We start from the raw sequence: 14,591 nt of genomic DNA on the forward strand, positions 1-14,591 counted from the left end.
CAACCTTAGAACATATCGTGGATGTGTTCTTCCAAATTATCAGTAAACATATTGAGAAGAATGGGCTGTAAAGTAATCCCCATGGGATGCATGCAATATAAAAACTTCCTGTGGGCAGAGACCTGTCTAACTCATTCATTGATGGATCTCCAGGGCCTAGGACTGTGCCTGACGTAGCAAGTACTCAATCAGTAGTGAAAGAATCCAACATGAAGGAATGGACGGAAATCTGGGTGGACAGAAACTTGATATTTTTGACATCTTCTGATCACTTTTTAGATAGAACCTTCTAGCCAGTAAACCAATCTCTTAAATGTATAACAATTGGGACACAAATTTTGTATTTTTCTTGAGGATATCATGCAGGCTCTGGAGATTACCTACATTGACTACAAACTAATTATGTGACTTTGGACCAAGAACTCGAGTTTTCTATGGCTGGTCTCTCATTAATCAGACAGTAACAACACCTGTCTCATAGGCCTGTCGGGAGATGATACACATAAAGCACTTGGCCTGGTTCACAGGAAACACTCTGTAAATTGAGGTATCACTTCTCCTACTGCATGTCTCTTTCACATTTGAGATTAATGCCTAACCACGTAGATGTAAACACCATGGGAATTACTCTCTCAGTGTTCGCAGGTATGTATATAATCACTTCTCTGTTAGCCACAAAAATCATTTCAACCAAGCCATCAGCTTGAACTTTGTGATGGAACTAGAACGTAAAAATGTCGGTGCACATTAGCATTTACAGTTGTAAATAACCAGACCAGTCACAGTATAGTAAAAGAAGGACTTTAGGTTTCTTTGGTGAAACAAAAGCAGGTATAAAAAGTTACAAAGGTTTTAGATTTTCATTCACAAAGAAAAAAAAAAACAACAGTCATTCACATTTTACACTATACACGTTATAATATAAATACAGGAACGTATTATGTGCATTGTAATGAAGGCGAAACATTGAAACCTAAGATGTCAACACAGTATTGTTCTGTGCTCTGGAACACTCAGAGGTGGATTATACTTGGTGCAGCAACCAAGGGAACTTGCTCAAAGATGCTGAGGATGATGGGAGCCACTGTTGCTCCTTCCAAGCCAAAGGAGGTTTCATGAAAACGAATCCGTGTTGGGTTTGCTCTTTTTTGCATTTTATTCGTTGTCTACTCTTCTCAAGGTTGTTCTAACTGAAACTGGGGAAAGACTCCTAAATGCTTTCTTTCCATTATAGGGTTTTCCTCAAACGTTAAGTGGATAATGACTCAAAGTCATCTTCAGCAGTCACTTTATTCAAATAAAGGGGAGAAAACACAGTAGGAAGAGATAGGGAGAAATGTCAACATGTACACTCCACCTAACAGGAAGAAATACCCACACTCCACGCTTAACTCCTTGCTCAGAAGGGGCAAACACCATTTGCTGAAAGCTATACATTTTCCACTCTTCTCAGAATAAACACTGGATGCATTCTATCCATCACATTATTTAATCAAGGACAAAATACCTAGATTATATGGTCCCAAACGGTGTAGGGGAAACAAAAAGGCTAACACTGAAAAATAGCATACTAGGTCAATTTTCAGGTTTGGGGGAAAATAACATCCAATAAATTAAATCAGTATGGCTTACTTCATTTATTTATGTATGCTTCACAGCTGCAGCATTCATACATGAACATTCAAAACTTTATAAAAGATTAAAATGGTTATATATACAAAATTTCTTTCTTTGACTGTGTGTGGCTGTTTTAACAATCCCCCACCCTCCAGAACCCTTAGGTCTGTATCCACTTGAAATGTGTTGATCTGTAACCTTGCAAGTTAGTGTTATGAAAGCCATTAAAAAGGAGACCTGGTTGAGTTAATAATTAGCACTTTGACCCCTAAAAAAAATGCTCCTGGTCCTAGAGAAGTCCTCCATTCAGGCCTTTCTTGTAAGTGAAGAAAAAGGAATGCAGCAAAGAAGAGTTCCACGGTGCAGTCCCTAGTTCTGTGGGGATCCTGTCAGCCAGGCTTCGGCGTCACATGGAAGCAAATCGCCCTTATGGCTGACATGGCGCAGTGACCTACGAGACCTTGCGTTTTTGTTAGCTGTCCAGAAAAAGCCGTCCTCAGTCTTGCTGACAAAAGCCAAGTGAAACCGTTTCCAGCCTAAACAAACTACAAAAAGCAGCCGAACCAATGATTAAAGACCTCTGAGGCTCCATAATCATCATTAAATACGCCCAAACTCTGTGTGACTTTTTATTTTATATACAGGATTAAAATCAACATTAAATCATCTTATTTACATTGCCATTGGTGCTGAAATGGAGCTTTTTAAATAGTACAGTAGGCTGGTATACATTATAAAATGCTCTGCACTGGAGGCAAATAGAAAACTAAAGAAATTAGATAGGCTGGAAACGGTGACTTTCTGCCCTCATTTTCTTTCATTTTGTTAGCTTTTCTTCTGAATGCCAATTCTTTCATTTAAAAACGTTTTGGGAGCACAGCAACCCCAAATGACTGGACGGTGGTCCAAAAATCCAAACCAACTGATAATACTTCTCGAGGTGATAGGAAAGGCACAGGAAGTTAGGACTTTGGCTGAAATGATGAAAACACATGTTCGCCATTTTAGGGATCAGCGCCTGGACTCCTGCCACCTCCGGCTCCAACGGTGATCATGTTTTGATGTATTTATTGAATTGTCCTTTGCTGATGAGGAATTTTTAAAGTATTTCTTAGAGTAAGTCCTTTGGTATGCAGACGCTACATGGAAGGAAAGAAAGAAAGAAAGAAAACACAACAATATTACTTGCTCCATACCCTAAACTACCAATACCGTAGTCGTAAAATGAGGGTGTCTAGTGGTTGTTATAGCACGGTTGTCCATTCTTTCTAAAGGACCACTTACGGTTCATGCAGGTAATTTTAGGCATAGCCCATCTTCCATTTCCTAGGCAACGGATAGTTGGCAGGTGGCGTTGAATGAAACCATCTTTGCAGTGATATCTAATCAGGGAGTTGATTTCATAACGAGGTTTCATCTTTCCAAAGGTCTTGGCGTTTTCTACAACAGGGGGCTGGCCGCAAGCAACTAAAGAAAAGTAAATTGGGTTATTGCCAAATAATCTAAATATTTCTATGAGTATGAATCTTTATTTTTTTCCTCTTTCCCTTTTTCTGCTACCCAGCCAAGTATCCTCCTCAAAGGCAATCATTTAGAATTAAAAAACTGAAAATTTTTAGAGAAATACTAAATACTGAGGCTCTGGGCCAAGTTTAAATCTCAGATTATATCACCTTCAGTTGTGTTTTATTAAAGAACCTTTGGGCTAAATGATCATATATGCTTCTATTCATCTGGAAGGGTTACTTTTCTGAAAAATTCCAAATTAAAAATCACCTGTCTCATGCCAACATGTGGCTTTTTGGTATGGTCTCCATCAGCATCCTGAAGTTTGTATTTACTACCCATTTTGGAACAATAATGGATTTGTGAAAATTAACTATCACAGTAACATCCCTGAAAAAACTTATAATCTATAATAACATGTAGTTTTGTAATATGGATAAATATGGACAAAACATGGATTTCTAAGCAGAAAGAAAAAATCCTTGGTTCCCTTTATGCTTATTTTCTCTGTCTCTTTTCTGCCTGGAAATAGGGGGAAAGTCAGGACACAGCATCCATGTCTCAGTTTTATAACTCACTTATAAATGTCAACTCTTCAGAAGGGTAAAATAAAGGTAAAACTTAGAATATATAACCATCATTCCAAATTTACAATGAAAAGTTCTGAATATCAACACATGTATCAAAGCAGAAATAACAAAAAAGAAACAGCAGTAAAAGAAACCTTGCAATTTTGAAATTCAAAAAGCTGGGAAAATTGATTTAACTGAATTTGTTTTAAACTTACAGTTTTATTCAATATTAGTGCATTTGTTTTAAATGATATACTTCAATAATTAACTTTTATTAAGTTACTGTGTTTTGCTATATGTCTCTAATAAAAAATGTATAACTTAACTTCAATATAATTTCCCTAAATAGCACTTCCTTTCCAGTTTACTTTGAGAATTCTGATATCACAAAGCCCATGTCATACGCTCTCATGAAATAATGCAAGTCTTCTAAGGGAAAATGATTACCAGAAACCTTCATACTAAGATGTTTGGATGTCAGCATCCTAATATCAAAAAGTTTACAAACATTAAATTTATTTACGTAGTCAGAAAGCTGTTTACAACTATATTCTTTTGCAATGACAAATGTGGTTTCACTTAAATATTTTGTTCCTCTGATTTACTTCTCCCTGGCAGAGCAGCTTGGAACATATTGCCCTCATGACAAAGTTATCTTTAAGGAAACACAATCCAAGCATATCTTTTTATTCACGTAAGATACTGTCACTAGGATAGAATCTAAAAATAGATTATGATGTCATACTATCTATAACTAAGAAATTAAAAATATTTGTGTATGTTAATATTTGATCTTCACAAATTCCTACAGGATAAACTGCAATGTCTATAAAAAGATGTTATTTTCAATTAGTAAACTACACTATGTATATGGATCAATGATAACTCCAATCTGGAATATCTATAGCCTATAACTGGTCAAGATACTAGCAAGCATCAGATAGAATGAAACCAAAGAGATACAAAAGGTTAAAAACTACCAATTAGATAACTCATTTATACTTGATTCGGTGCTATGCCAACAAATTAAAAGTTGTACTTATCAATGGATAGATTTCTTCCAAAACTATATACGAAGACTTATGATGAAGCTAAAATAATTCAGTGAGTGCGATATTGGGAAGGACAGGCAAATAGACCAGAAATAGATCCACATATATATGCTCAATACTTGACAGAAGCAACATGGCAGAAAAGTGGGGGAAAGGTAGTTTTTTCACCTGGACAACTGGGTATTATTATGGATAAAAATGTACTTGGTTTCCTACCTCAAAGTATATATGGGAAATGAATTCTAGAAGATTTAAATATAAGAATAAAGAAGGCAAAAACTATAAAATATTTATAAAACCACATAGAAGATCTTTCTGACTTTAGGGTAGGTAAATATTTCTTAAGACACAAAAAGATTTGAACCATAAAGGAAATTGCAACAAAATGGAGAATCTGTTCATCAATAAATACCACAGGGTTAAAGTAAAAACAATGTACAAATTGTGAGAAGATATATACAACATATATAATTGTCAAAGGATTATAAACTAGGATATAAAAAGGATGATATGTGATATGTGATAAATCATCATATAAAAGAGAAGCAATCAATTTTTAAAAATAAGGAATGCACATGAACAGAAACTTCACAAAAGGGTATAAATGAAAGACATGTAAGTATATTAAATGATATTCAGGGAAAAGCATCCAATAAAATGCAAAATAAATCACAAGAGATAACATTTTATACCCACTAGATTGGCAAAAATCTCCAAGTCCAATAATATCAAATGTTAGAGAAGATGTGGAGTAACAGGACCTCTCACATATGCTGGTGGGACTGCAAATTGGTACAACTACTTTGGAAAACAATCTGGCATTTTCTAGTAAATTTGATGGTACATATATCCCATGACTCAGCAACGCCACTACTGGAAAAATACCCTACGAAAGCTCACAAAGGGCTCCTGGGATCAAGTTCAAGAATGTGGATAGAAACAGTGTTCAGGGGCGCCTGGGTGGCTCAGTGGGTTAAGCCTCTGTCTTCGGCTCAGGTCATGATCCCAGGGTCCTGGGATCAAGCCCCACGTCAGGCTCTCTGCTCAGTGGGGAGCCGCTTCCCCCTCTCTCTCTCTGCCTGCCTCCCTGCCTACTTGTGATCTCCTTCTGTCAAATAAATAAAATCTTAAGGAAAAAAAAAAAAAAAGAAATAGTGTTTATAGTAGCAAAAACACTCAAAATAACCCAGGGTCTACTGACAGGAGAAGTGGTAAATGAAGCATTATATAGTTAGTTATACATAAAATACTGTAAGCAGAAAAATGAAGAAATATAGCTAAATATATTAATATGGGTAAATCTCACAAATGATGCTGAAAAAAAAAGCAAGTCACAAAATACATATAGGATGATTCTACTTGAAATTCAAAAGTGTGCAAAACAAAACAATTTGTTATTTATAAATGCAAGTATGTGTGATAATACTAAAGAGAAAAGTGAGGGAATTAAGTCATTATCTATGGTTGCAATTGGAATGGGATTGTAAGGGACCTGCAGGGTGCTCCAAAGATGTGTGGACAGGATGCACAGTGTTCTTAAAAAATACACTTGGGGCACCTGGGTGGCTCAGTGGGTTAAAGCCTCTGCCTACGGCTCAGGTCATGATCCCAGGGTCCTGGGATTGAGCCCTGCATCGGGCTCTCTGCTCAGCAGGGAGCCTGCTTCCTCTTCTCTCTCTGCCTGTTTCTCTGACTACTTGTGATCTGTCAAATAAATAAGTAAAATCTTTAAAATAAATAAATAAATAAAATAAAAAATACACACACACACACACACACACGCACACACACACGCACGCACATGCACTTTGAGGGTGATGTTGCCAAGAACAACTAGTATCTATTCAAGAACAAGACACCACTGAGAGATTCCTAGTACCGGGAGGTGAGGATGAAACCCCTGCACCACAGAGACCAAGACAGACTACATTAGCAGATAACAGAGGGGTTAAACAGAGGGGTTAAACCACTCTGCTCTTCCCCCAGGACTGCGCAGCACCATGTACAGAGGTCTTCCCTGAGCCGCTGGTTCCCACAGTTGCAAAAAAGAACCCGGGGAAGATAATCAGCCTGCCCCAGCACTATGGGATGCGTTGTGGGAGCCCTACTCTGCTCTTGCACTGCAGGGCTTACAGGGGTATTTTGGGGGTCCAGCCACTGGGAATCCGACTGTGACTGTGAAGGGGGAGAGGCTTGAAATAACCAGCACTTATTAAACTTTGGCAGACTAAATTCATACCTGTACTGCGTAGTATCCCCCAGGCACCAGTTTTGGTTACCTGCTGAGGTCAGGCAGAGGCACACTCTGATCATGGACCTTGGCTGGATACAGATCTGCCTCATTCAGATCCTCAAATGAGTTTTGCCAGGCTAGAGGCTGGCTTGCCCGCATCCAGACAAGATGCTGAGTCACAGCCCCATCTGGTATGGAGAGTGTCTTCCAACTCCTCTGACCAGGAGGGCTGATGGCAACTCCAAACAACCGAGTTTAAAAAAATGGACAAAGGGCCTGAAGAGACATTTCTCCAAAGATCTATGAAAGGCCAAGAGGTCTGTGAAAAGATGCTCAACAGACTAGTCATGAGGGAAATGCAAATTAAAACCATAATGACATCACCTCACGCCTATTTGAATGGCTATCATCAATAAGACAAGAGATAACATACTGGACAGGATACGGAGAAAAGGGAACCCTTGTGAGATTGTAAATTGGTACAGGTACTAGGAAAGCAGGGAGGAGGTTTGTGGGATCCTCAAAAACTTAAAATTGAATTGCCATATATCCAGCAATTCTGCTTCTGGGAATGTACACAAAAGTTACAAAAACACAAACACTAAAAGATATCTGCATCCACCATGTCTACTGCAGCATTATTTACACTAGTCAAGATGTGGAAACAACCTAAGTGTCCATCAGTGGATGATGGGATAAAGAAGCTGTGGTAGATGTACATACATGTACAATAGAATATTATTCAGCCATAAAGACTGAGGAAATCATGCTCTTTAAAGGGACAACATGAATGGGCCTTGAGGGCATTACACTAAGGGAAGTATGTCAGACAGAGAAAGACAAATACTATATGATCTCCCTTACATGTGGAAGCTAAAGCAAATCTAAAATCCGCTTCTAAATATGTGGTTACCAGAGTTGGGGGTAGGAGGTGGGGGAATTGAAGGAAAGTGTCAAAAGGTACAAACTCCCAGTTGTAAGATAAATAAACGGTAAGGATTTAATGTAACATGATGACTAACACTGCTGTATGGTACATAGGAAAGTGGATGAGAGTAAAGCCTGAGTTCTCATCACAAGCAGAAAAATTTTTCCCCCTTTACTCTTCTTCCTTTTCTTTTTATTTTATCTACGTGAGAGAACAGATGTTAGCTGAACTGTGGTAATCATTTCATAATATATGTAAATCAAACCGTCACATGGTACGCCTTGAACTTATACAGTGATGTCTGTCAATTACCTCTCAGTAAAACTAGGAAATATAATCCTCTTTACAGGTATTTAATTCAAGTAAAATTACTTGGTTCTGTATGTTTAAAGATGTCTAAGATCATCTAAAAGGAGAAATAAGTCTTTTATTAAAGTCTATAGACATTAATAAAATTCCCCAGAGTATTGATTAATAAAGAGTTAAGTCTCTATGACCAAAATGATAGTAGGATGATAAAATACAAGAATCATTTTTGTTTTGTTTTGTTTTCCCTTTAATGAGGTGGAGTCCCTATTTTACAAATCTCTTTCCCCCTCAGAAAATGCAAACCATAGTGCTGTTTTTGTGAAACATTTGTAGCTATAGGGCTGTGGTGGTCAATCTGGGGCAGTTCTTTTCCTCTCCCTCCCTCCCCAAAAATAGGTGGTAAAGTCTAGAGACACTGATGGTTATTACACAGCAAAGGAGGAGGGTCTGGAGGGGAGGAGACTGCTACTGGCATTCAGTGCACTGAGGGCAAAAATGCTGCAAAACCTTCCACCATGCACAGGACCGCCCCCACAACTAAGCATGATCTGGACCAAAAGTTGAACAGTGATGCTGTTGAGAAATCCTGCATTAGGAAAAAATAACAGGGGAAATAGATGAATGCTCTCAGATCACAAAGGGAAAAGTATGACTCCAGGGAACATCTAGATATGGAAGAAGACAAACATGACATTCAGATTAAGGTGAACAGTTCATCAAAGACTTCTTAGACTAGGAACAGGGAAAACAGCAAACACTTGGTTTGCTATTTTCACGAGTCCCATGGCAAAAGTGCAGAAGTAATGCACGTGGCCGAGGAAGCTGCTCATACAGAAGGATATTCAGAGTTGGTTCTGCTTTAGGTAAGAGAAGAGCAGAGAGAGTGACAAGCCGGTAGCTGAGTTTCATCCGAGCTCTGTGTATCTCAGTGTTTTCTTTCTTCTGATAGAATTTCTTACTATTAGAGTTGAAGTCTTTCCTAAAATATCTACAGAGTGTATATTTTTAGTTGATTATTTTGTATCCAAAGACAAAAAAATCGAATGGATTTCATTTTTTGCATTTGTATTCTTACTCAATGAAAAAGTCTGGGTAAAGTTAGAGGCAAAATTTCATGTTCTAAGATCATTATCAATTGTAAGCAGGTTAAAAAAAAATGTGATGGAATTCCCATTTTTTAAATGAAGAAGTCGGGACAGTGTGCCTTAGAAATTCAAACATACTGGTCAATAATAAAGACTTTTTAAAAATCAGCATTTGTAATTTTATCTATTTAATGTCAACTGAGTAATTCTTATTACAGAACTTACATTTCAAGTGTTATTATTTTATCATACGTTGAAGGTATTCAGCCAAAGAGAGAGCAATGCTGTTTTGGGCTATTGTTTACACCCAAGGAACTCTTAAGGCAATGATGAAACAATTCAAATGCCTGCCTAGAATGACCAGGCACTTAACCACAGTGAGGCAAGGAGCAAAGAGCTGGAGACTGTAGTCCCCACGGAAGGAGGATGGTGGTTTTGAGCACTCATAAATTTGCACATGGACCAAATGGTACCAGTTCTTATTTTTTTACAAAAGTAAAAAATCCAGATTATTTTTAATATATCCCAAATTTTTTTGTTGTTCTTTGTTTTTATTTAACAGAGAGAGAGAGAGATCACAAGGTAGGCAGAGAGGCAGGCAGAGAGGAGGGCAGGAAGCAGGCTCCCTGCTGAGCAGAGCGATCCCAGGACCCTGAGATCATGATCTGAGCCGAAGGCAGATGGTTTAACCCACTGGACCACCCAAGTGCCTCAATATACCCCAATTTTTAAATGTTGACAACTAATTTTTCTTAATGTTCTCCTCATCAGAATAAGCAGGTAGATAGTCTCTTAGACAGCACTTTGTTTTTCTGAAAGATATTGCCAGGTAGGTTTTTTAGTTTTTTTTTTTTTTAAATATAAATGCTACATTGTTATCTTAGCATCTCACATCTAAAGTAAAGACATTACTGAAAATAAACTTTTCAAATGTACTGGAAGAGTGGAATATTCCAGAGGCAGCAAGAGATACCGCGCATGATATCCAGTTCGTGTCTTGAAGTGATGAAGTTTATTCTTCCTGAATTCACTTGATAACTAAAATGCAGATCAAGTTCTTTATTAATTAATCCTTACCTGTTCCTTTTTTGCAGGTATAGGTGAGATGATAATTGCAGGGAACATCATTCCACTGGCCGTTCTCATGCCAAATGATTACGACACAATCTTCTCCAGCAGAGAAGAAGCTGTCCGGCTGGTTGGGCCTCCAGTTCTCATATTGCTGTGAAAATGGAGGAAGAACAGAACTAACTACTTGATAGTTAAAAAGTAGCAAATGATAAGACTGACAGAGACGTGACATCACAACAGATTAGAAAGACTCAACTTTTAAACCACCTAACTGAAATTATTTTAATGGTAAAGAAAAACACTTCTATGCTCCAAGTGGAAAACATCTGTATCTCATTCTCTCTTCAACAAATATGTAATTTCTTTTTCCTTTGACAGTAAGATAGGTCTGAGGAATTTTGTTCTGGTTATCTTAGATGTTTAAATATATAATCAATGCTTGACTTTAGAAATGTAATCATGTTATTATTATTAGATGTAACAATATTAATGGAAGTGGAAATAGAAAAAATCCATCACTCGTCACTCCGTCATGCTTTCTCTCGGGCCTTATGCACAGATATAATTTTATATAGTTGTGATTATAGTGTAATAGGATTTTTATTCTTCCTTTTACATCTTTATCACTATAAAATATGTTTTCTTGCCTTATTTAATGTTATTGTTTTTATCTAACAATAATTAAAAGACTGTATTTGGAAAGATAAAGTCAGAGAAGAAAGAACTGTATGTAAGGGTAAGGCAATTGTTTCCAATTCAGGGCATGTCAAAAAACCAACCAACCAACCAAACAACCAACTAAACAAACAAAAAAAGCACAATGGCTACTTTTATGTCTTTTAAAAATGTATAATAAAGAGATTAGAGAATATCAATATTTTTTTCTTTCTTCTCAGAAAAACAAATAGCTTTTAAGACCATTAAGTATGGTAAAAACCTTGATCTTTGATAAAATAATTTGTGAGAAGATCTAAAGTTTGAAAGCTTCCAGATTAAGAGACCTACTTTTCCTTCAATTTCTTTGCCTCCCTTTGCTTTAAAATCCTCCTTAATCATGCCAAAATTAAGATAGGAGAGAAGAGATTCCTGCTATGTAAAAAAGAATCTTTGGGAAGTAATAAAGATAAGCTTAATAAAGTTACTGTGGTGTTTTAATTTTTGTTTTGTATTTTTGTGGGTTTTTTGGTTTTTTGGTTTGTTTGTTTTTACCAAAACACAGAATGAAGGGTGTTTTTATTTTTCTGGTGAAAATCCATGAATTTTATGGACTGAAATCCAATTCTAGTAGCCTGAATGGTACCACTGAGTTGGCCTTGGAAAGGTTGTTCACAGGACCAAAGCGTTTTTGACTGGCAGGTCGCCCTGCGACCAGGAACTGACATTTGCTCTAAAATGGGTTTCCAATTATTTCTCCATTTTCTTCTCTTTGCTAACTGACCTCCCTTTTCATTCCTCACCCTCCACCTATGTTTGTTCTTTTTGCTATTCTTTTAAAATAGATAATAAACAAGAAAATGGGAAAAGAAAGAAAGATAAGTCATATTCAGCCTATTGCTGGTCTATATAACTAAGCGGCCTTTAGCAGATAAATTAAAGCAGGATCAAAATAAAAATTCTTACACTAAATGAAATTAATAAATAAAGGAAAAGGAATGCCTTGAAACTAACAAAGATCTGTATTTAATACTTTCTAATGGCCAAAGGTTCCAGAGTTCCTGAGATACTTATGGATATTGGAGCTCAATAATTTCTAGGTAACTTTCTAACTAACCTCTTACATGAAACAAGTAAAAGTCCTCAGAGTTGGAACATTTTTGAAGATCTCAATAGAATGTGCAAACTATGCAATGCTCCCTGCTTCCTTGTCCCTACCCACACTGCTCATGTCTCTTCCTTGCTTTGTCTTCATAACAACTATTAACTTCTCATGTCCCATATAATTTATGCATTGTATTGTTTTCTCCTTAGTAGAATGTAAGCTCATTGATGACATGAATTTGGGAGGTGCCTGGTGGCTCAGTGGGTTAAAGCCTCTATCTTTGGTTCAGGTCATGATCTCAGGGTCCTGGGATCAAGCCCCGCATTGGGCTCTCTGTTTGCCAAGGAACCTGCTTCCTCCTCTCTCTCTGCCTGTCTCTCTGCCTACTTGTGATCTCTGTCTGTCAAATAAATACATAAAAATGTTAAAAAAAAAAAAAAAAGACATGAATTTGGGGTTCTTCTGTTTACTACTGTATCCTTAGTGCTGAGAATTATGCCTGCACACACTGGTACTGTTTAATAAGTAATTTGATATTTAGGAATAATGAACAACAGCGTGTGTTGCCTTCTTCCTTATTCATATCAACTTCTAATTGAAGATGTTGCTTGCGGCTACCAAATGCTGGGCAAGACAGGCAATACCATTCAGGAAAACAGTTGGAAATACATATCAAGAGCCTCAAAAAGTTCCAACCCTTAGACCCCCTAATTCCACTTCTAAAATTCTATCCTAAAAAGTAATCAGAGGTGTGAACAATAGTTTATCCAAAATGTTATTTATACTAGCAGTAAATGGGTAAAAATCTATAGAGTGAATATGTATTCAATAAATTATGGTCAGACAAGTAATATGTTATATAGCCATTAAATTACTTGTCTGTGAAAAATACATAAGGAGACAGAAAATATTAAAAGATGTGTTAAGTTAAAATTAAAAAGCAAAATACTAAAAATACACAATGATCCAAATTTTACAGGTACTCTCAGATATAGCTGTGTGTGTATATGTGTGTGTGCACACATATGCCCATGTGCATGTCTGTGAAAGACCAAAAGGAAATGCAGCAAAATGTGACAAAGTTTCTGAGTAATATGAGACAGAGATAATATTTTATTCCATATATTCTTATACATTTTTCACTTCCCTAGAGTGAGCATAAATTATTTTTCGAATTGGTAAAAATGAACATTGTAAAATGATCTATACAGCAATCAGAAAGAACTTGTAAAATTCTTAGCTAAACTTTTTCTGATCTAACCTCAACAAATATCACTTCAAGTTACCAGTTACTTGACTGCCATGGATTTTGCAGCTGACATTTCTTCCTGATCTGAACAATGATCGTCTCATTTTCACACTGAAATGAGATTCAGATTCCATGCCACTGAAGTGATTCTCAGGGCTTAAGCTGCCCAGACTCGGACCTCTGGTAAAAGATTTAATTGTTTTTGGTAGGAATTACATTTGGCTTGCAACAGTGATTTAAAACCTGTGTTCTGTGTCATTGCTTGGGCAGAACTGTGGCTTAATGGTGCAGGACCAAACTTTGGGTCTGTGGTTTTTACAAGAATGTCTGATACCCACAGGCATGTCACACTATTACCTCATATCTGATAGCTCCATTGTGCAGATTTATTTTGGCTAGGATGCTTTGATTTTGCTCCATGCTATTGCCTAACTAACTTAGTAAAGGAAACTTCACTTTTCTGAATAACTTTCTTTGTTTCTCCCTGAATTCTTTATAGCTTTATTTTTAATGTCACTTGCAGGGGAAAGGGTATAAAAAATAAATTGTTGACTTCAGGTTTAAAAATGTATATTTTTCACTAAAGTTAAATGTTAGATAGAGATCTCTGCTCAGGAAATCAATTCTGAGTTATAAGAACGTAATAGAGCCTCTCTCATATAGGCAGTGTCTTATACATACAGAAATGTAGATTCCTGGAATGAGCAGAGAAAAATACCCCACTCCCATCTTGATGTTTTTTCTTTTCATTTGGAATTCTAAGCAGACATCCTGCGTGATCTTCCTTAAATCAACCCTACTCTAGGGCTGGATGGGCAAACTAAGAATTATTCCAAAAAAGCCAGCATGGTTTGCAGAGAATTCATTTTAACACCATCAACAAAAACAAATGCTGATCAGACCTCTGAATGTCTGTCTGTGTCTCAGAGACTCATGTGCCCCAATCCAAACCCTAAACTCTCATTGCCTTGCCAAGAAAGCAGAATTAGATGAAGACTATATCTGAAAAGAGAACCCTAAATTACTTCGCATTTTCATTCTCTTCTACGGTAAAGAAAATCACGACATAAGACTCAAGTAGTTGACATAGAAGAAGCCTCCTCAAGGTAGAAAAATTTCTACATCGTCTATAACAAACTTGTATATTATTTTGTATCAGTATGAAATTGCTTCATGTTATCTATTATATGACAAAGAGTTCCAGTTAAAT

At 36.8% G+C, this 14,591-nt stretch overlaps 1 protein-coding gene across 4 annotated transcripts in view; it reads right to left on the minus strand.

Moving 5' to 3' along the window:
* Positions 1 to 790: 790 nt before the first annotated feature.
* Positions 791 to 14,591, minus strand: part of VCAN (versican) — a 110,870-nt gene continuing 97,069 nt past the window's right edge. For all 4 annotated transcript variants that reach the window (XM_032335815.1, XM_032335813.1, XM_032335814.1 and 1 more), the window contains 3 exons: positions 10,380 to 10,524; positions 2,902 to 3,084; positions 791 to 2,756 (listed from right to left, as the gene is read on the minus strand). In XM_032335815.1, coding sequence (XP_032191706.1) covers positions 2,629 to 2,756; positions 2,902 to 3,084; positions 10,380 to 10,524 — 456 coding nt within the window. In that variant the 3' untranslated portion in view covers positions 791 to 2,628. The remainder of the gene's footprint in view (positions 2,757 to 2,901; positions 3,085 to 10,379; positions 10,525 to 14,591) is intronic.

The sequence above is a fragment of the Mustela erminea genome, chromosome 3 (genome assembly GCF_009829155.1).
Source record: "Mustela erminea isolate mMusErm1 chromosome 3, mMusErm1.Pri, whole genome shotgun sequence".
NCBI lineage: Eukaryota > Metazoa > Chordata > Mammalia > Carnivora > Mustelidae > Mustela > Mustela erminea.